This window comes from Equus przewalskii, chromosome 7, assembly GCF_037783145.1.
Source record: "Equus przewalskii isolate Varuska chromosome 7, EquPr2, whole genome shotgun sequence".
NCBI lineage: Eukaryota > Metazoa > Chordata > Mammalia > Perissodactyla > Equidae > Equus > Equus przewalskii.
The window spans coordinates 56026800-56050609 of NC_091837.1; the positions used below are offsets into that span (position 1 = coordinate 56026800).

At 40.5% G+C, this 23810-nt stretch overlaps 1 protein-coding gene across 3 annotated transcripts in view; it reads left to right on the forward strand.

Moving 5' to 3' along the window:
• ASXL3 (ASXL transcriptional regulator 3) overlaps positions 1 to 23540 on the forward strand; it is a 168769-nt gene extending 145229 nt beyond the window's left edge. For all 3 annotated transcript variants that reach the window (XM_070627554.1, XM_070627552.1, XM_070627553.1), the window contains 4 exons: positions 4020 to 4116; positions 6019 to 6124; positions 10347 to 12303; positions 15090 to 23540. In XM_070627554.1, coding sequence (XP_070483655.1) covers positions 4020 to 4116; positions 6019 to 6124; positions 10347 to 12303; positions 15090 to 18803 — 5874 coding nt within the window. In that variant the 3' untranslated portion in view covers positions 18804 to 23540. The remainder of the gene's footprint in view (positions 1 to 4019; positions 4117 to 6018; positions 6125 to 10346; positions 12304 to 15089) is intronic.
• Positions 23541 to 23810: the final 270 nt, after the last annotated feature.

Sequence of the window (23810 nt, forward strand, 5' to 3'; positions counted from 1 at the left end):
CCTCTCCAGGAAACTTGCCTTCCACCTACTAGTCCTATTTAAAATCTGTGCAGTAAGAATATCTCTTCCCTTTTTGTCTTCCTAAATGGAGTTGCTTTTTCTCAAGGCTCCCAAACCACAAGGACAGATATTCAGAATCAGTATTTGCAGAAAGTTTCAGACTTCTTAGAGGAGTATCATTCAGATGGACTGTCTCCTCCTCATCCTCCTCGTCTTTGCTAGACATCCTTGATGACAGTCTTTGAAGACTTGTACTCGAGCTCGGCTGCCTTGTTCATCACCGCATCTCCTAGAATCATCCTGAGCATGTTCAGTGTCTCCCGAAATACTCTTCCAGTGCCTTTACCCCCTGAGTCCTGAAGCTCTTCACTCAATCCTGAGCATGTCTCAGACTTGCCTCTTTTATCATCTTTTGTACCCTTCTAGAAGTGTCTTTGGATCTGTTTGTTCCTCTCAATTCCATCCTTTTCACAGCCAATAAAGTCATCTTTTTAAACACAGATATTTTTAGGCTATTCCCAGGCTTAATCCTTTTCAGTACTTTCCCATTACCTAGAGCAGTGCTTCCCACTTTTCCACATTGAAAAAGGTAGTAAATATGCAGGGGTAAATTGAGGGGGAGACTTGGACCTGGAGGCCACTAACCTGGGGCCTCATGCTGATTCGAGCCTGCCTCAGGCCTCAGGTTTACCTTCTGGTATGTTCGCTGGGCCACCCCCACCTAGAGGATAAAGCCCAAACACCTTAGCTTTGATGTCTTAGGATCCTCCCCTGCCCTTTCCCTCCCAAAAGGGAGTCAGGAACAAGAACTTGAGTGCAGGTAGTTTGGAAGCAGAAGCCAGGGATTAGAGAGTGTGAGGCAAGGAGAGGAGAAGTCCTCTGAACAACTGGGGCTCAATTTGCTCTGGACTCTCTTAGAAAATGTGTAGAATGAGTCACAGAATTGTCCCACAGAAGGACAATAGAGAACAGGACCTTTTACCGCAGGCTCTTGTCTCCCACAGACCTCACGGCCTTCATGCTTCAGAGGAAGTCCTAGAGTTCTGTAGGCTAGGGTGGAACAAGTGTGTTGAACTGGTTACCCCAGCTGCTCTGTCATCACGCAGGCTAGATGTTATGGAATGAAGCATTGCGAATGTCTGGTACAGTCTACCTCCGTATCACTCAAATCTTATTGTGCTTCATGTTAAGTCTGCTCTGTCACTAACTCTTTAAGGAGTAGCTCGTCATGATATTTTGGAAAGGAAAAAGAAAGAGCGAGACTTACGACCAGAGGATGAGGGACCAGCTGCAGGCTCCACTAGTCTCAAACCGGTCTTAAGCTGTGATTGAGGTTCACCATCTCCCTTCTCTGACACCCATTTCTGATTGTCCTCCCCTTCGGCCAGCACTTCTGCTAGCTTGCCTGGTGAAATGGCCCAGACTGTCATCCCTTGACTGCCTTGCCCTCTCAGGCTGTCGTTGCTGTAATCCATGTTCACTGTTACCACCAGGCATGGAAGCACTGGGAGAGATCCCAGTGACTCCCCAGCATTCCCAATATCCTCCTCTCCACCCCTACTCTATAATAGTTATCTTCTTTCCTCATAATGATGAGGGCTGTTTATCTCACCTGCCCAGTAACCCCTTTATTTGCCTGCTGATCCGCCAGCAGGAGAGGCTCAAAGTGACCGAGCAGAGCTTTAGCTACAGTGGAGCCCTTACCGTGTCCACTAGTGCAACGGTGCTCAACCAGAGATGGTTTGCCTCTAAGGGACATTTGGTGATGTCTGGAGACATTTTTAATTGTCACGTCTTGGAGAGGGGTTGCTAATGGTATCTAGCAGGTAGAAGCCAGGGGTGCTGCTAAACATCTTCCAATGCACAGGATATGCTCCCACGATAAAGACATACTTGGACCTAAATGACAATGGTACCAAGGTTGAGAAGCCCTGCCTTAGTAGAAATGATTCCCCCTTGGGAACTTGGACTTCTAATCTCACATAGTCTAGAGCTGTGGGGACAGGAAGGACGCAGTCTACAAGGACATTGGGAATGATGGTGAAAATGTTCATTCATTCCACCTCTTGGTTCTCAGACCTGTGTATTCTCACTTTCGCGGGCACGGCACCAAATATCATCCATTGGTTCAGTGCATATGTTGCATTCCAGAGGCCAGTGTCCTAGAATTTTCTAATCAAAAGATGAGAAGCCTGGGACATTTATCTACTCACATTTTGGAGTTGTGGTATGACCATGAGGTGGGACACTGGCACGGTGATGTAACTGTACGTTACAGCTATGCTGAGCTCACATAGGTGGAAGAGACTTACAAAGACCAGAAGCATCTGCTAAATGTTGAATATATTCAGAATATAAGGGCAGGGACTTTTTCTTTATTGTCACTGTATTGCCATCACCCACACAGGTGCCTGGCGCATAGGTTCATGTGAGTGACTTAGTAAGTATCTGTTGAATAAAAGATGAAAAAACTGTAAGGAAACATTGAATCAATGAATGAAGTCTTGCCTGAAATTTTCCAAATGTATTGAATATTTTAGTGTGGTTATCAGTATATTCTTAAATGAAGAAATTCAGGATCTTAAATCTGTGGCTTCTCTATTGATGTCATGATGGTAGCATTCAACATATCTCATATTTTTGCACAGTCTCTCTCTTTTCTGGATTTGATTGGCCATTATCCAGGTTGGAGTAGTTAGTATAAAATTTACTTTTAGATTCAGTATTCTCCTTTACTCTTGAATGATGGTTTAGCTGACACATTCACAAAGGCATTATTTGAGTTAAATTTTGAAAGAGGGATGGTGTTTCAATGGGTGAAGATTGAGTGTAGAGAAGACCACAGAAAACAAAAACATGGGCATAAGAAATTTGAGTGTGTTTTCAGGTAACAGTCACTAATTAGAGCTTAGCATATATGAAATGTGTATATGGGAGTAAGAGGAAATCTTTGAAAATATAATTGGAGCTACAGATTGCCAGCCCTTTGAGTACCAGGCTAAAACATCCTCACGCCTTCATAAATGGTCAAGTTACTGATTGTTTATGATGTCCTGCCTCTACAACAAGGTCACTCTCTGACAGTATACTATATGCTTTGTCCCTAAGAGCATTCTGTCCAAATCCTGTCAGTCTCTCAAGACCCTCACCAGTTTCACCTCTGGCATCAAGTTCTTCCTAACCACCCACTCTGTCCACCTAGATATCTTTCCCTAGCTTTTGTTTTGTGCACTTCTTAATTCCCACTCACCTAACGCTTGGCATTGTTTAACTTTTTGGGTGTTTTATCTTCACTCCTCGGCTACATAAGGAGCCAGTCAAGGATGACGCTAATTCTTTTTGTTCCCTATGTCAGCATGCAGAATACATGTGCATAGAAAATGCAGTAAATAACTGGAAAATTAAAAGCATCCAGTTCGATGATGCTTATCTGAATCTTTTCTGTACATGAATTAAAAAAACATAGTATGCTTGAGGGAAAAGGTTAGTTGCATATAGTTGCACATATTTTAAACTTTGCTGTGTACTTCTTTTTTTGTGTACATCCAAAGAGGTTAGAAGAGTAGAAGGAGGGTATGTATGACAGTGTGGGTGTATTTGTTTTAATATGCTTCATAACCTTTTGTTGCCTAAACCCCAATTTAGAAAACTTAATTTTAAAAACTTAATCTAAAGATATAAACATGTTTATTTTTAACTTGGTACCATTTAAGGCATAGTAAAATAAGGATATAAAACTTTTTAGATTAAACCACATGCATTTGTTATACTCACCACCAATAATGGAAATGGCTAATAAAGGTTTTTTAAAAATTGATGTATTTTGTCATTACAGTAGTCACTGTAAACAATGCAGTTTTCATACCTGCAGGAGATTTGTCTTTTGTTGGCTTCCTTCCTTGCTCCCACCCACACTTTCTCTCTCACACACAAACCATTCAGTTTTCACTTCTTTACAGCCTACTTTTGCTTTGAATTCTTCTTGATGGAATCTTGTTTTTTGTCGGCTTATTTCCTAGATGGGAAGTGATGGAATTTTACGCCTCAGTACTTCAGCTCTAAATAATGAATTCTTTGCATATGCAGCACAAGGATGGAAACAGCGACTGGCAGAAGGTAAATTTCTGTCTTCCAATGTTAGTTGACATATTTGAGTACACATACTGTACTAGGCTGTGCACTTTGCTCTGATTTCCAAGTCTTTTGTTCTCCCTGAAGTGTACTTTAGTTTAGTAAAAACTCACATCCTATTCCAAATGACTTCACTAATTCTTTTGTTGCGTTGACATTTTTGATGTCCGGTATTTTTGAAGAAAGCATGACATTATCTGGGACATAATAAGAATTTTTGATATAGCAATATTTTCTTTGGAATGGTAATTTTAATTACACTGTTTGATGCATTATGTAATCTCTTAATGTCCTGGAACCTAAAGAATCTTCTTTTAATACTTTCTTCCCCTGAAGCCACCACTTCTCCCTATCCTTCCTTTAGTCATCAAGCTTCTTGAAAGACGAAAAAATACCCAATGCTACCACATTTTTACTCCCTAACTCACTCAAATTGTCATAGTTGAGTGTGGCCCCACTATATACAATTAAATAATTCCTGCTAAAGAATACTAATGGCTTTCTAATGGCAAAGTCCAGTTTTTTCCTCCCAGTCCTTACATTTCATGTTCCTTCTTTAATATCTCATTTGGTTTTTACCCTGTCCAATTTGAAACCATCTACGTTAGACATTCATAATATATTTTAAATTGTTTCCTAGGGCTACATTTCTGACAGCCTTTTCTCAGCTTCTTTCAGGAGCTCCTGTTCGTCCGTCTGATGGGAAATGTTGATGTCTCCACACCATTCTCTTCCCTGATATTTTCTTTTGTAACTGAACATGTTCTCTGAGCAGCCTCATTCACCACTTTGGTTTCACCTCTGGCCATAGGCTAAGAACTTCCAAATGGGGGTCTAACTCCTCTTTCCTAATCCTTAGTGTTCTATTCCAAGTGCCTGCTCAGTCTCCCTTGCTGATATCAGACATCTTAAAACCAAAATGCCAAAATTAAACTCACTATCTTCCCTTTAATATCTATGATTCCTTCTGCTTTTCTCTTTCTATTAATGTCACCACTGTCACATGGTTCCTCAGTTTGAAACCTTGATGATATCTTTGATCCTCTTCCAACTCCCCAGGTCCACCTGGTCATGAACTATTGATTGTGCCGTGAATCTGAATCCTCTTTAGCCTTCCCACAGCTACTGTTGCAACTGTGATCTCCATCTCTCATCTATGCTGTTCAGTAGCCACCTCGCTGGAGTCCTATAATTTCTTCACCTTGTTTCTAAGCTGCTTATTTGGCCATATTCCTCCCTCACTGAATGTCACCAGGAGCTCCCTCTGTTTCTTATGGGAAAAATTCAGAACTCTTTTTTAACACATGTGTTGGTTGATTGGCTTCAGCCTATCCTTTCCCATTTCATTTCATCCAACGTTCTACTCACAATTGGCCACTCAAAAGAACATAAATATACGTATTCATACCTCTGTGCCTTGTAAGTTAATGACCATAAAAGCCTGATCATGCTTCAAAAGCTAACTCAAAAATCAGTTCCTGTATGTTATTTTCCCTAATCAATTTAGACAGAATGAAGTGCTTTCCCTTCTATACTTTCATTACATTTATTCTTATGGCCTCTACACGGCCTCTGGCATTATATTATAGTCACCTGTATGCCATTTCTCTCAGTAGGCTGATTTCATTAAGGACAGTGAATGTACACATTGTCATTCGCAGCCTCTAGCATGCAATACATTTGCTAAATGTTGTTGTAGAGTTCATCTATGACTCAATGACTGTTTGAGTGATGTTCATAAAAAGAGAAGCTATAAAAATATTATTAGTACTCAACCTTTTACTTTTCAACATCCATAAAAGTTTGCTCAAATTAATTACCTGTTTTCTTTATTTATTGCAAAAGGTATGACCACTTTTGCCCAATATATAAGCGTTTTCTTTCTAGGAGAGTTTACTCCAGAAATGCAATTGCGGATAAGGCAAGAAATTGAGAAGGAAAAGAAAACAGAACCTTGGAAAGAAAAATTCTTTGAAAGGTTTTATGGAGAAAAGTAAGTACTAGAGCATTTTCTTCTCATTTCTCTTAGAAGGAAATGAAAATGTAATTCTCTGCTTCACACAGCACACTCATATGCTGTAAAACTTAATAAGCCTGTGATAAAAGGCAATAGTCCCTCAGTGTAAGAAATTGCCGGTAAAATTATAGTGGCATATCAGCACTTAAATTTTAAAAAATGCATTTTCAAGGGTTTATAACTTGTCCATGAAAATTCATTTTGGACTGAAAATAGCACATGAAATCCTATAGAAGTCAATTTTGACTTCTTAACTGGATTTTAGTAAAAATCTCCTGTTTTTAATCCAAGTATTTTCATTAATGAATACTTTAGGGATCAGTAGTTTTAGATGCATATTTCATTCTCACATTTTCCAAAAATGTTGACTCTGCATATGTATTTATTTATCCTTGTTTTGAGGAGAGGCTGAGATATTATCCTTCACTGTAACTATCTTCCTCCTTGGGCGTAACCTGTTTTAACTTACTTTTTGTTTGTCTGTGTGTTTCTTTTTAAAATAATACCAGCCGCACATAAGAGTTGTAGTGACTGAGCTAAACTGAAAGTAGTTTCTCCTTTGCCTCATGGTTAACAGAGACTTATTCTACCCGGGCAGAATTAGAGTCTCATAGACCAGCAGATTCCTGAGGAAGGAGTAGGGATCGAGGAACATGGACAGTAACTTTAGATCCTTCTTCTTAGTAGAGGAATTTGTGCTTTAACTTCCAGAGTACAGTTACTGCTTGTGAGTTGTTGTTTTGTGTCAAAGACACTGAGGTGGTTGCAGCTAATGAAACCTGTACCATTTGATCTAGTTTCACAAATTCCCCTCTGTCAGTGGGGAAAGCATGCAAGAAGGAGTCTCCGTGAGAACGCTTCATGAAGAGGAATTGCATGATTGATCAATACCCTGCTACTGGCCCAACTAGCAGTACTCTCCAGTAGGAAGTCTTGCTGTTAATTGCTGTCCTAGGACTCCTGGATACATATATATATTTAAACAAAACTAGAAGGAGATAATTAACATCTTTTCTCAAATACTGAAAATGTGACAGGCTAGTTATATGCCTTTATATGTAGTCACCAGCAGTATTGTTCAAGCCTGGCTGCATCAAAATCCCCATTGGAGCTTTTAAAAAGAGAGAGAGATTTCTGGGAGCTACCGCAGACATATTGATTGAGAACCTCCCGGAGTTGAGCCCAGGAATCTGTATTTTTAGACACTCTGCAGGTCGTGCCAATATCCAGTAGGATGAAGAAGCCTGGAGGGTGACACCGAAGACCACTCAGGAGGCCTCCCTCACCTTTTGTCTGACAGAGGGAACGTTGGGAGCACTCTTCAGTAATGGCCGAGGCGTCACCGAGTCAGTTACCTCGAAGGCACTTGTCCTTAAATTTTGTTGACTGTTGAACTCGTTCTTTTATTAATTCAACAATCTTTATCCAACATCTCTTCTGTGCCAGACACTATCCTAGATGGCAGAGGTTCAGTCATCTGTAGGGCTTCCTAAGTCTTCCCCCTTACAGAGCCTACATTTTAGGGACCTTACATTACAGAGAGTTTTCCTTCATTCAACAGATAGTTGTTGAGCCTTCGCTGGCTCTGAGGTTTCTAGGAGCTTTGCAGATATTCACTTAATCTTCTCAACAATCCTATAAGGTGGATATCATTATTATTTTTATATTAAAAAAATTTAGGAACCTGTAAGACAAGGAAACTAAGTAACTTTCCCATAATTACATAGTGTGGTTAAATAATTTACTCAGGGTCTTAATCCTGCAAATCCTTCTCAGAAAAATTTGCACACACACCATTTTTTACATGAAATTTGGGGGCTTCACAGATTCCTGTGGATATCAGGCTAACGACCCCTCCCCTGGAGGGTGACAGCTACAATACTGTGAGGAAACATGACTCCCTGTCACCATCGCTGAGCTCCAAGTACAAACCCTTGACCCTTCAGTTGCTGTAGTTTATCCATAGAGTTTCTGTCCCCTTACATCACAGGACTTCTCGCTTGTTCTTTTCTGTCTTTGATTATACACTGGATGACAGATGTATTTCGGACATTTCATTGACTGTCCTTCTAATTTTGTTACTTTTTTTATTTTTAAGATTGGTACCTGAGCTAACAAGTGTTGCCAATCTTCTTTCTTTCTTTCTTTCTTTAATTTTTTATTTTTTCTTCTTCTTCCCCTAAAAGGCCCCCAGTATATAGTTATATATTCTAGTTGTGAGTGCCTCTGGTTGTACTATGTGGGATGCCACCTCAGCGTGACCTCATGAGCGGTGCCACATCCACGCCCGTGTTCTGAGGTGGCCAAACCGCGGGCCTCCAATGCAGAGCGTGCGAACTTAACCACTCGGCCATGGGGTCGGCCCCTGTTATTTCTATGTTACCGGCATTCCCCCAATATGTGAGGGAGTTTTTCTAGCATCACTTTTCAGTGGTGTGACACCAGGTGCCTTTTCATTGCTCTAAGTTTTCCCAAGAATGTTGCCATACAAACTCATCTCAAGTTAAGGTCTGTCTGATTTAGTTTTCTGCCTTTTGTTTGAGACCTTTATTATAGCTCTTACTGGCTTACTCTGCTTATAATATGGTACTGTTCTATATTCATTTTAGTTACTTAGAGAGCACCTGTATATATGCTAACTCAGAATTATACGAGTTGGTCTGTTGATTTATGGTCTGGGCTTCTGGAGGTCAGAGTTTTCCTTTGTGTGGTATGTGGTGTGCTCTGAGCATCTTCTTTCTATGCATTATGCCGTCTTTAAAACTATTCTCATGGAAACAATAAAATATTGACATAGGCATATTTTATACAGCACTGTTTTCCATATGATATATACATCCTTGTTAATCACCTGCAGAAATTTGGTTGCCAGTGGATGGATTCTGTATGTTCTATACCTTACCTTGTATCTGTGGTACCTCTGCTTAACCTAGCCCGAAGGGACCTTATTTCTAGCTGATTATTCTGCTTTAAATTTATCTGGAATGTACTTATTCTGCTCCTCTCAGTATAGTATAGTTATAAATTGTAGCTTTGTTCAAGCCCATTTTAGGGAAAGCTGAAAGAAAAGAGATTAATTATGAAGGCAGTATCTTCTTTTTAGAGCCTTCTGAATTTTAGTAAAGAAGACAATGGTCCAATACCCAAAAAGTGTATTCAAGTTTATTTCCCTTTCATATTGAGGATTTGATTTAAGTAAAAGGTTAAAGTGGATTTCACTGAGGCATTTTCTTGTACTTATACTGTTTTAGCTGTGTGTCATCACTCAAATGCATTTCCTTCTCTGGAAATGTTCTCTCTCCTGCTTTCTTTGTCAATGCCTGACTCTAATTTAACTTCATGTAGAACACCATATTTCTCTGCTCTCTGATGCTGATTTTGTAACTTAGTATGGCAAGAAATAGTGATTTACAATGTATTGGATTGTAATTCTGGTTAACTTTATTTTATGACTTGAGCATTCAGCTGGATTGTTTCTTGATATTCTTTACTATCTTTTATGGAATATCTTTACAGTGAGAAATCTCCATGAAAGACTTTGAAAGTCTTGCCTCATGCAAAAGTAATCTGGTAGGATCAGTTTTGATGATCCCAAACATGTTTTGATATTCTTTAGTGAAATTTCCATATTGTCTTAGGTTAGACACTTAAGTAATAAAACAAGGCGATTGAGTAACACCTCTTATGTTGGTTTAAGAGAACTTAATCTTTGGAAGTCATTTTAATTTCATGATTTTACAACACACCCATCTTCCATTGATTTAACTATTTGGTTATATTGCGTTCTCTGAAGACTACACTATTATGTATTATAAGGACATCTTTCTGCTTTGTGACTTTAAACAATTTTAGATGTTATACATTCTTTTACATTTCTCCTCATATTTTCTAATCTTTTATAGTATGTAATTTTCTTATCCTTTTACTAACTACCTTCGTAAGGTTCATATCTCCTTGCTTATAGAATAAAAACGTATACCTTTCTCAGCTGCAAGTTGAGTTTAATTTAGTTGTGATTATAAAAGCAGTAGAAAAACTAAGCCTTCATAAACTATATAAATTAAGCGTGTTACATAGTGACTATAAAATTAATTTGATGTATTTACTTTTATTGAATATTATACTTGTGAGAGATCCAAGTTATACCTTTCATGTTTTATCCTGGAACAATAATTTAATATTCCTAATTTCTGTTCAGGTTGGGCATGTCAAGAGAGGAATCTATGAAGCTCACTTCTGGACCAAACAATGATGGAGCTGAAAGTGGTTCCTCATGTGGGACCTCTGGCCTTCCAGGTCTTTCTGCACAGACTCCTTTGGAAGAACAACAGCCAAAAAGCATGAAAAGTCCAACATCTCCAGAGCCTGATTTCTGTGCTACACTTTGTCCTATGGTAGATGCAGGTAAAGATGTAATGGCAGAATCAGAATCAGAAGACGTCTTGTTCCCTGAAGAATCTGTGATTCAGGAGGAAATTGCAGAAGAGGTAGAGACTAGTATCTGTGAATGCCACGATGAAAATCATAAGACGATACCTGAATTTTCTGAGGAGTCTGAAAGTCCAGCCAACTCTCATGAAGAGCCCCAAATAGCACCTCCTGAGGATAACTTGGAATCCTGTGTTATGATGAATGATGTTTTAGAACCATTGCCTCATATCGAAGTTAAGGTGGAAGAGAAATTAGAATCCCCCCAGGAAGAAATGTCAGTTGTTATAGATCAACTAGAAGTCTGTGACTCTCTTGTTCCTTCCACTTCATCTGTGACTCAGGTCAGTGACACAGAACATAAGGAGCCAGAAACTTCAACAGAGATTAATACTCCAGAAATAAAAACAGGGTCATCTTCTTTAGAAGGCCAATTTCCAAATGAAGGAATTGCTGTGGATATGGAGTTACAGAGTGATCCTGATGAACAGCTTTCTGAAAATGCTTGCGTCTCTGAAACTTCCTTCTCTTCTGAGAGCCCAGGGGGAGGCTGTACCAGTCTGCCGTCCCCAGGAGGGGAAACCCAGTCTACTTCAGAAGAATCGTGTGCTCCAGCCTCCCTTGAAACAACGTTTTGTTCTGAGCTGTCTAGCACTGAAAATGCAGACAAATATAATCAGAGGAATCCCACTGATGAAAACCTTCATGCATCTTTGATGGCAGAAATTTCTCCAATATCCACTTCACCTGAAATATCAGAAGCATCTCTAATGTCCAATTTACCTTTAACATCAGAAGCATCCCCGGTATCAAATTTACCTTTAACATCAGAAACATCACCCATGTCTGATTTACCTTTGGCATCAGAAACTTCTTCAGTGTCTTCCATGCTTCTCACATCTGAGACCACTTTTATAGCCAGTTTGCCACTTCCTTCAGAAACATCTCCAATTTCTAATTCTTCCATGAATGACAGAATGGCGCATCAACAAAGAAAGTCACCTTCCATATCTGAAGAACCACTGTCACCACAGAAAGATGAAGCTTCTGCCCCTGCCAAACCCCTGGGTGAGAGCCATGTCTCTCAGCAGAAGACTCTGTCTAGTACTCCTGAACCCATCAAAATGGGTTCTTCTTCCATTGCTCCTGAAGCATTTCCATCTGAAGAACTGCGCAATAAGACCCTGAGTCAGCAGCCTTGTAAATCGCATGCTGAAACTGAGAAGCCCTATCCTGCTTCAATTCCAGAACTTCCTTCTACAGAAATGATAAAAGTTAAAAGTCATAACGTCCTGCAAAGAACAGAAAAGAAAGGGGTGTCTTCACCCTTAGAACTCTCTGTCTTTTCAGAAGAAACAGAGAGTAAGGGAAATGAGCTTACATCCGCTAAATTACAGGAGAAGCAATATGTCTTATCAGTGGATAAGGCTTCGTATTCAGAAGGCTCCAGAAACAAAATGCATAAGCAAGGGAGCTCACAGAATCGGTTGGAGACCTCACATACTTCCAAGTTGTCGGAGCCCTCCAAGTCACCCGATGGGATACGAACTGAAAGTAGAGAATCCGAGATATCAAAGAGGAAAACTGCAGAGCAGCACAGCTTTGGGATCTGTAAGGAAAAGAGGGCTAGGATAGAAGATGATCAGTCAACCCGGAATATATCATCTAGCAGCCCACCAGAGAAAGAACAGCCTCCAAGAGAGGAACCCAGGGTTCCACCTCTCAAGGTATGGTATTTAAAAAAACAAAACAAAACAAATGGCAATTCCATAGCTAGGCTTTTCCTATTTAGATACTTAAATTTTGCAAAAATAAATGAGGTTTTCTTCCTTCCAGGTTTTATGTAACAGTTTATAATCTAATACTCCCAGCACCAGTCTGATATTAAATGATTATTTTTGAGACTGAGCATTGAGTTCATATGATATCGCATGTGTATATTTAGGCCTCAGCATTTAAGGGAAAAGAAATCAAGAGTGAGAACAGGGCCTGGAGGAGCCCACAGGCCCCTGAGATACAGGATCTTCGGGGGATTCCAAGGTGTAGGACAGAAACCCACGTAAACGTGGGGAAACTTGAAAGATAATTTGGTGTCTTATAAAAGTTTACTAGGACTAGAGAAAAAAATAGAAGTCAGAGGCATGCACTAAAGAGATGAAGGTGCTTGTTTTTCCTCCATTCATTTTCTAACAAACACTAAACACCACCATTGCCTAGCAGAGAATACCTGGCTTATGGAAAAGCGTCATTAAATATTTTTTGAATAAATCAGTGGAGTTATTTCGCAAACCCTGAGGGAAAATGCTGTAGATATGTAGGAATACAAATCCTATTTTTTTTTTATCTCCAAGATAGTAAATAAGTATTTAACTTCACAAAATAATAAAGCCTATAGACAAACATTCCTATTTATATACTTTCTTTTGATCCCAGGTAGATTTTAACTCTCAGAAAACAAAACTTTTATTTAATTGGCTCTGCCTAAGTACACTGAAAATTAAGGTTAATTCAAAAGAACCTCTCTGTTAAATAAAAAGAAAAATTCTGCCCACTATAATTAATTTATATTTACTTGGTGTTTTTATCTCAATCCATTTATATTGTCCTACAATTAAATGGATTACCCCATCGTAGGATTGGTCTAGAATTATAACATACTCAAGCTTTATTTTTCTTCATCTCTTTCTCTGTTTCGCTCTGCTCTCGCATCTACTTTTTGTGTGTCCTCATGATTTCCATAAGGTTGACTTTGAGAGTGTGGTTGTAGTTATTGTATTTAATAAAGCAGTCCCTACTAAATATGATTCTAGAGATGGAAAAGATGAAGAGTAAGCTCCAATCAAAACCCTGTTATGAATTTTAATTTCTGAAGCAAAGGAAAGAAAAATGTAAGCATGCTTTTCATAGGAAATATTTTTAAACATACCAGTCTAGTTTTCTTTTTGCCAAAAGCATATTTTCAAAGTAATATACACTTTATGTAAAGATAGATAGATAGATAGACACTATAAGTATATTTGATGTTTGTTTGGCCTTGAGCTCTTGCTTAAATATCTCGAGGCTTAATTTTTTAAATGTTTTTAATTTTTTAAAACAAAGGAAATATTTAAAAGGAAAAATTGAATCCACTTGCTAAATTCATCTTTTCTTTGGAGCCTTTGGGTTAGGAGAGAGACATCACAAGTTGGCAAATGAGAAATGAGATAGCTCAGGAAGACAGTTCCATCTACCAAAGTGCCAAGGCATGATTCCAAATTGATAGGATCTTATAGTATGTGTCAAATGTTTATAATGTAAATATACATATGTTAAGAAGAGAGAGAGACATGTTTTCTAGGAAAAGCTTTTTCTAGAGGGGAGCAAAAGGAAGCATAGTACCTGTCAGCAGCACTGAATGGGGAGCCTGAAGACACTCTCTATCACCCACTAGTTATGTGACCTAGAATGGTCTACCTTATCTCCCTGGCTTATTTTGTTCAAATGTAGATCTAGGGGCTTTAACTAGATCCCTTTCATCTTGATAAATCTATGAGTCCAAGAATGTTCTTAGTGACTAGAGCATCACAGGCATTGCTGTAGGATGTTGTTCTTTAGGTCTGGGCCTCATGGAATTTGGTGATATCTTCCAGTCTCTTAATTAGCATGGGTAGATGAACAGCGTGGTTTGGGACATTTATGAAATTCAGCAAATTGTGGATTACCAACATCAAAAGAAACTCCCAACCCATACTTTCTTTGAGAGGCAGAAAACCAGAGTTGCCCGTGCTTTCATGAAAACATAGTGATAAAATCCCTTTGGAAAGCAGAGTACTCTCACACACATGGTCTTATTCCATCTTTATAACAGTTCTGTAAAGGAAATAGGCCAGAAATAACTAGTCTCATTTTACAACTGAGTTTACAAACTCTTATTGTGTGTTGATGTGTATAAGACAGTGTGCTAGGTGATATGGGAGTACACAAAACCATAGAGTCTCTGGCCGACGGACCTTATTAGAGAAACTGAAGTACACAGTGATTTGCGTAGAAGCACGAACTTCCTTTGAGGAAAGCCAGGATGAGAATTCTGGTCTCCTGACCTCTTGGCTACGGCTTTTTTCTTTGTGTCAAATTAAGACAGATAAACTCAAATAGAGATAAGGTCCCAGTTTTTCGTGCCAGCAAGGAAGATAATTTAAAAGCTATCTCGACATCTTTTTAGCTAACCTCATTTTAAGCAGCATGAATTTTGTTTCCATTTATATGAGGCATTAAGATGTTTCATTTCCATGCCAAATGAAGTCATGGGTTGATGTTTTTATAGATAAAAAACAGAGATTAAAAATTTTAATTTTCACATTCATGCATTTATTGTTGCTTTATACCCTAAAGGCCCCTTCAGGGACTTAGGTGTCGTTTGCACGATACTATGAGAGAAGGCAGGTACTCTCCTCCCTTGCATTATCACCTTCTGCATGCCTCCTCTGTGATCATGTACCAGGCACTTTATCTCTCCATTCTCCCCTTCCTGTAGATCCAGCTTTCCAAAATCGGGCCACCTTTTATCATCAAGAGCCAACCAGTCTCCAAACCAGAGTCTCGAGCATCTCCCAGCACATCCGTCAGTGGTGGGAGGAACACAGGAGCCAGGACCCTCGCAGATATCAAGGCCCGAGCCCAGCAAGCAAGGGCCCAACGAGAGGCAGCGGCTGCAGCTGCTGTTGCCGCTGCTGCGAGCATCGTCTCCGGAGCCATGGGGAGCCCAGCAGAGGGTGGAAAGGCGAGAACCTTGGCACATATCAAAGAACAGACAAAGGCGAAGCTCTTCGCAAAGCATCAAGCCCGCACCCACCTCTTCCAGAACACTAAAGAGGCCCGGTTGCCTCCACTCTGCTCAAAGGAAGGGCCTCCAAGCTTAGAAGTCTCTTCTACTGAAACGAAAATTGAAGGTTCAACTGGTGTCATTATTGTCAATCCAAACTGTAGATCTCCTAGCAACAAGTCTGCGCACCTCCGGGAGACCACCACTGTATTACAGCAGTCTCTTAACCCGACGAAACTTCCAGAAACTGCCACTGACTTATCTGTGCATAGTTCTGATGAAAATATACCTGTGTCACATTTATCTGAGAAAATTGTTTCATCTACCTCTTCTGAAAATAGCAGTGTGCCCATGCTTTTTAATAAAAATTCTGTCCCTGTGTCTGTTTGCAGCACTGCTATATCGGGAGCAATTAAAGAACATCCCTTTGTGAGTTCTGTTGATAAATCCTCTGTTCTAATGTCTGTTGACAGTGCAAACACTACAATTTCTGCTTGTAATATAAGCATGTTAAAAACCATCCAGGGAACTGACACTCCATGCATAGCCATTATACCAAAATGTATTGAAAGCACTCCTCTTCCCGCCACTTCAGAGGACTCCAGCTTATCAAGTTCCATGGATGACAAGCAGTTGCTAATATCAAGCAGCAGTGCTAGTAACTTAGTCTCCAGTCAGTACACCTCTGTGCCAACTCCCTCCATTGGAAATAACTTGCCAAACCATCTCTCCACTAGCTCTGTCTTGATTCCCCCAACGGGAATTAACAACAGATTTCCTTCTGAGAAGATAGCCATGCCTGGGAGTGAAGAACAGGCCACCATATCCATGGGTACCACTGTGAGAGCAGCCCTCAGCTGCAGGGACTCAGTAGCAGTCACAGACACTCTGGTTGCACGCCCACCTGTCGCAATGTTTACTGGAAGCATGCTTACAATAAACTCTTACGATAATCCTCCCAAGTTAAGTGCTGAAAGCTTGGACAAAAGTTCAGGGCCTCGAAACAGGGCAGATAATTCTGGGAAACCTCAGCAACCTCCAGGGGGCTTTGCACCAGCAGCCATAAACAGATCAATTCCCTGTAAAGTCATCGTTGACCACAGCACCACGCTGACCTCCACTTTGTCTCTGACTGTCTCCATTGAAAGTGCAGAAGCCAACTTGGACCTCCAGAGCAGATCTGTGAGGACAGAAGCATCCGTACAGCCCATAGCATGTCCTCAGGTGTCTGTGATTAGCAGACCTGAGCCAGTTGCAAATGAAGGCGTAGATCACGGTTCTAGTTTCATTGCTGGTTCTGCAGCAAAACAAGACTGTAAAACGATTCAAGTTGCCTGCACAAGTCTCCGAGAAGTACCCCTTGTTGTTCCAGATAAGTTAAATGAGGTGACTGCTCCTAGTAATAGCTTTGCTGAGCAGGCACGTGGCCCAACCACTTTCAAAAGTGAAGCAGACACAACCTGTAGCAATCAGTATAATCCAAGCAATAGGATTTGCTGGAATGATGATGGGATGAGGAGCTCAGGACAGCCTCTGGTTAGTCACTCTGGTTCAAGTAAACAGAAAGACTATCTAGAACAGGGCTGTCCAAAGGCTGTCAAAACTGAACATGCCAGCTACTCGCACATGTCAGAACTTCACCCCAGGAATCTCATAACAAATGTCTCTCTCCCTGTGAAGTCTGAACCTCATGAAGTGGACAAGGGCTTTAGAATGGACACTGAAGACTTCCCTGGCCCTGAGCTGCCTCCTCCGGCTTCAGAGGCAGCCCCTAGTGTGCAACAGGCACAGAACTTGAAGGCTCCTACCTCTGGTCCCATGGAAGAGGCGATTTCCTTGTCTACAGACACCCTGAAAAGAGTTCCCAGTGCAGGGAGTTCAAGCTGTCGTCTGTCGTCTGTGGAGGCTAACAATCCCCTGGTGACACAGTTACTACAGGGTAACCTGCCTTTGGAAAAAGTGTTGCCGCAGCCCAGATTGGGAGCCAAGCTTGAAATCAACAGGCTTCCTCTGCCTCTTCAAACTACCTCAGTGGGTAAAACAGCACCAGAGAGGAGCATTGTTGAAATGCCGTCCAGCTCTCCAAATCCCGATGGGAAGGGCTACTTGGCAGGGACTCTTGCACCACTCCAAATGAGAAAGCGAGAGAACCACCCCAAGAAGAGAGTAGCCAGGACTGTGGGGGAACACACTCAAGTTAAATGCGAGCCAGGGAAGTTGTTGGGGGACCCAGATGTGAAAGGGGTGCCTTGTGTCATCAACTCGGGCATGAATCAGCTAGGACACAGCCAGCCATTTAAGCAAGAGTGGCTGACCAAGCACTCCATGCAGAACAGGATTGTTCACAGCCCTGAGGTCAAACAGCAAAAGCGGCTGCTCCCCTCCTGTAGCTTCCAGCAGAACCTATTTCATGTTGACAAGAATGGCGGCTTCCACCCTGACGCTGGTACCTCACACAGACAGCAGTTTTACCAAATGCCTATGGCTGCCAGGGGCCCCATTCCTCCTGCAGCTCTGATACAGGCCCCTGCCAAGCCCCCAGTGGGCTGTAATGCATTTGCCTTCAGTCGGCATCTTGAACAAAAGGGATTGGGAGAGGTTGGCCTTTCTTCAGCCCCTCACCAGCTAAGGTTAACCAACATGCTATCCCCCAACATGCCCATCAAAGAAGGGGATGACGCAGGAGGGGCTGCACACGCAATGCCAAACAAAGCACTGGTGCATCCCCCACCCCCTCCGCCCCCACCCCCTCCCCCTCCCCCCCTGGCGTTGCCCCCGCCTCCCCCACCGCCACCTCCGCTACCTCCACCTCTTCCTAATGCAGAAGCCCCATCCGATCAAAAACAACCGCCAGTTACCATGGAAACCACTAAGAGACTTAGTTGGCCACAGTCCGCGGGCATATGTAGCAATATCAAATCGGAACCTCTTTCTTTTGAGGAAGGGTTAAGCAGCAGCTGTGAACTGGGCATGAAACAAGTTTCCTATGACCAGAATGAAATGAAAGAACAGTTAAAAGCGTTTGCGCTAAAAAATGCAGATTTCTCTTCCTATTTGCTTTCTGAGCCACAAAAGCCTTTTACCCAATTAGCTGCTCAGAAAATGCAGGTGCAGCAACAACAGCAGCTCTGTGGAAATTATCCAACAATACACTTTGGTAGCACGAGCTTCAAAAGGGCAGCCTCTGCCATTGAAAAGTCCATTGGGATCTTGGGAAGTGGCTCCGCCGCTGCCACGGGCCTGCCTGGTCAGAACGCTCAGATGCCCGCTCAGAACTTCGCCGACAGCAGCAACAAGGATGAATTGGAACTGAAATGCTCTTGCCGGCTGAAAGCCATGATTGTGTGCAAAGGCTGTGGGGCCTTCTGCCATGACGACTGCATAGGTCCTTCGAAACTCTGTGTAGCTTGCCTGGTTGTGCGATAAGAGCTGAATGAAAGATGCAGTATCCCTTTTCAACACGGAAAAGCCAAACGGCATCAGCAGCAACAAATTGAATAACTCAGTGCTTTATATCGTGCTAATTTATTTTACTTTGGAACAGAGCCTCTCTTCTCTATGGGATAATTACTTTCTTGCATTTCTCGGAAAGGGGAGATGGCATCCCACCCTAGTGGCTCAGCAGCATGCCTTTTACATAGTTAGCTACCATTCCCAGCTTTGGAATATCTCTGTCTGTGTGTACACAGGGCACTACTCCATTTGTTTTTTTAAGATCCAGGTGTAGATAGGAAAAGGACATTTTTAATTACTCAGTACTAACCAGAAATGCAGATGTAGGCAGAGAATGGGGAACGCGATTAAGGTGGTTATGCATCCTTCTGTAGATTGACCATTACAGCAGGGGTTTGCACAGCGGACTCTCTGGACCTACCTTCACCACAGTGGTTAAACCATTTGGAAAGGGGAATCTGATTTAAATGTGTGATTCCTTGTGTTTACGCATATCACAAAAGATCCATTAAAGGAGGTACGCTGTTAATGAACTCCACTGTCCTTATTCTCTTTTCTCCCTTTTTACTCTTTTCAGAGACTGGGGGACTCTCTGAATCTGCCTTGGACGCTGTGCACACTGTAGTGAAATGTTTCTTATACCTGAAATTGCAGTGCAGGCCTCATGCCCGCTAATCTGCCTTGAACCCTTTGACACCTGATACCGTAAGATCAGTTGGCCAACAGAGAGCTGTAGGCCCAGAGGAACTCAGAGCTTCACGTGTGGCTTTTAAGAACAAAGTATTTAAAAAAATGCCTAAAATTCAAAGCAAACAAGTGAAATGCTGTGTATGCAAACTCACATAAATGGGTTGACAATGTAAATATGGTCCATTCTGTTCACTCTAATATAATTACTAGATCTTAAAATTTGGGGGAAAATAATTGTAGCCCTTTAGTGATGATACCAGTGCATTCTGGTTTCTGACTTTGCAGAAATTGGCCGCCTCTTTTTTCAAGTGTCATTAGTGATACAAGGGACTGCAGAAGGCTGAAGTGTTGACATTTTTCTGAACAAGTTTTTTCTCATGATTCACGATCTGTATAATTATAGTTGACTCTTAAATAGCCTTTATTTAAAATATTGTTCCAAGCTTTGCATGTTTTGTTTTTTTTCCCCTCAGGTGAATTCAGTACATTCTTCATATTTGGGGGAGTGGAACTGCTTTCGAAAAAGGGATACTGCATCTTACAGACACTGTCAGTGTTTATCGAGTCAAGTCTGAGTGTTGAGTATTTGAGCGACATTCCATAGACTTTGGCCACCCTCAGGTCAGAGAACAGCTGTAGTTCAGGAGGCTCTGTTCCCTAAAGCAAGTTCAAAAGCACATGCACATTGTGGGAAGATGAAAGACAACAAAGACCACGCCCATTTAACTTCAGCTTACAGAGCACAAAATGTGGAGTGCCATTAACCCATTGGTTGACTGTGGCTGTAGAATGAAAAAAAAAAAACACGGGGGAAAAAATCATCTGTATCGGGGTTAAGAATGACAGATCTATTCATATGGGATCATCCTAATCAATGTAAACTTTTGATATTTCCTTAAAGTACGTCTTAAAAATTTACTAGAATGAGCCGAAATTACATTCCTGGGGAAAAAAAAAAAACCTTGTGATTTTTTATAGTGATTAACCATGGCGTATGTTTTTATTTTCTCCATATTTATTGTGATGTTGCCAAATTTTGTTAGGTGATAGAGACATCGTTTTTATTAACAAATTGCTGATAGTGAAAGATACTTTATCTTAAAAAGGAAGAAAGCAAAGAAGGGCCTGCCTCTGGCCACGATGCGGTGCTTCAGTCCTGTCACTTCTGTTTTTCATATTAAAATTAAGAAAAATAACGACTGAGAAAATTAGCAATGCACTTAACCAGCCCTTTCCAAGGAATGCACATAAGTTCCAGCGGATCCTAAGTTCGCTCTGCACCAGGTTGTGTTTGGGTGGCATCCTCGTCAGTGGTGTCGCTATGGTCTTCTTGGTTCTGATATTGTCTTGGTTCAGAAGAGCATGCTTTACTCTCAGAGGGACACCCCTAAAATATAGACACTTGCATGCCAACTCCTTTTTCCAGTTTCAGTTGCCACTCTACCAGTGTCAGATACTGTCCACACCAGCAGATTTAAAACTACCGCATCAGTAACTGACACGGTGTTGAAAGAAACTCCAGTCTACAAAACCTTTGCACTCTGTATATGAGGTCCAATCGAGGCTGATGTGACACTGAGCTCATAATCAGTTCCATCCTCGTGGAACACTGCCTGCAAACTACTTAGTGGGAATAAAGAAAAGTGTCCTTCTGTACGTGTTGATTTTTCACAGAATACGTTTGGAGAATCACTTGTTGATCAAGCGTGGATCCTATCACCCAGGTCCAAAGAGCATAATTTTTCTCTGCCCTTGCTCTTTATTGCCCCAGTTTAAATTCCTAGTGTTCGCATATGGTTTATATTACTAAAAAAATTAACATCTTTGGGTTAAAAAAATAATGGAAAGAAAAGACGTTTAGAAGTAAAATGTGAGTCAGATATTTTACAAGCGTCCATTTAATATATATACAAAAGCCAGTATATTTGGATTAGGCGAGTAGGTTTAGTTTCCTGATTTCTACAGGTGTCCGCCTATGTGCAAAGGAGTATGTTATTATGGTGTAATGTGCAAATTTTAGCATGTGCATTGTCCTGGTTCTTGGACACTATGCTATCCCTATCAGGAATAGAACTTGCACATGTAACATGTCATTTTTTTTTTTTTTTTTATCACAAAGGATGTATTTCCCTGAGTAGCACTTTTGGAGCAGGGGAAGGAAGAAAACTATTAGCTATTCCCTAATCCCCCTCCTATTTGATATGCATATGCCTGAGATGTATAAAGACATTTAGGTAGTTAATGGGCATGTTAATAAGAACGTTCTGATGCAAATTCATTTTCAAAATGAAAATATTTTTCCTTCCCCAAAGTGAGAATAGCAGAAATGTTGGTGAACTGAGCACCATAGTTATATATAATATTGCCCTGCTAAGGTCTAGTTGGAAGAAAAAAACTTGAAAACAAACCTATGAGGTTGAGCCTGGTTGCTATAAAGACTTTGTGGTGGTGTGTGTTTCTGGGATGAGCTCTAGATGGTTTCGTTGACTTCTAGACCTTGGATATTCTTACTGGTTCAAAATAAACATACAAAAACAAGCTGGTGCACCTGGTGCTTCATAACGCAGTCAAGAGTAAGAGTCTGTGATGCTGCAGCCCCATTTCTTTTACAAACTCGCACAATTTCAAAAGAGGAAGTTACTGTGGCCTTGGCTTCCCAGTTGCTCGTTGGCCTGGTGAAGTCCTGGGTTACAAAGCTGAATCCCCACGCAGGGTGGCATCGTCTCTCTGGTGTGGGGGCTGAGCACCACACTAGCGCCTGGTGGCAGCAAGCCCGCCCAACACGCAGAGCCCAGAGTCACTGTCCGTCTGTGTTTCTAGAGAACAATGTGAAGAGTCCTAGAAAAGGAACTCATCAGACTGTCAGGGGCCTAAGTAGCCAAAATGTCACTGAATATAAAAATTGTGTCGTCTTCAGTCCTCATGCTTTGTCACTGTAAAGCAAACAAAAAGCGTTTTTACTATAATTTAAAGGAGCTGCTTTTTTATAGCACATACTATTTCGCTTTGTACTATATTTGATAGTTGCAGAAGAATTTAGACTGTAGAAGAACTTTGTTGTATTTGTACTGTTCATGAATGTTTCAAAGGAAGTGCTTTACTTGGTTGCCATCATTTTCCTGTACTGCTGTATTTTCCCCTTGCTTCATGGAAACCTAATCTGACTCATATTTTCAGTATAGCATTCTTTTATGATGTGTGTTTGTGTGTATTTTTTTTTTTTTGGTCAGTATTCTGAATGTTTACATCTGTTCGACATTAGCCATTTAATGCCTTTCTTTAAAGGCGGTATTACTCCTACAGTGTAACAGCAAAATGTGAAATCGACCCGAACATAACAAACGCAGATTGGGGGCGAAGGCCCTGGACCTACATAGACGTTTGATATCAGCATACAGAAAAGTAAAACCCTCCTTCAGTCCTCTACCAAAGAATATATTGTTCCCACAGGAAAAACTCAGAAAAGGTGTGTAAAATCCTCAGAAGGGGGAGCAGTTGATTCAGTGAGACTGCTACAATTTAATACTGTTATGCTTGCTTTGATACCTGACTAAATGTGACTGAGTGCAAGAAGCATTTACAAAATTTTTAGACAGTGTTTTGTTTAGAATTCAGGGATCATGCATTCTTTAATGGTGCTGTTTGTTTTTTATTTCTTTTCTACAAAGAAAAAAAACGTTGCCTACAAAAGTGACTGCTCACAATACCATAAGTTAAATGAAATGAAATGTTTGTCTCTTCATGTTTCTCTGTTCTTCCCGTTCTCAAAGTAACAATTTGGGTTTCAATATTAAAATATTCTGGAGAAAATAAAGAAATTAAACATTAAATAATTGTCATTTTTAATTTTTATGAAATGTAGTTGTATATACATGAGCTGTACTAATAAATACTTTGAAATTTTTAATTAAGAAAAAAATGGGGAAAAAATATGCTCTTACATTATCTACCCTGCTTTTTTGGTATGACAAATTGCCTACATACAATTATAACTTTTATTAAAACAGAAAAAAACCAAAACTGAAATCTCTTTGAAATTAACTGTATCTGTGATGTTCATCATTTAAAAATATGTTTGGATCTTGTTTTCATAAAGATCTTATTAATTCTTTATACCAAAAGACATTCAGGTCAAACAAATTGTTACTACCATATTTAATTTTAACTTTCAAAATGAATTGACTTTTCAAATTCTTTTTTAAAAGAATTGGTCTGGTTAATTTTGTTTTATCTTGCATTAAATATTACAGCTAGAGCTATTTGAATAAAATGCTGTGAACCGTTAAAACA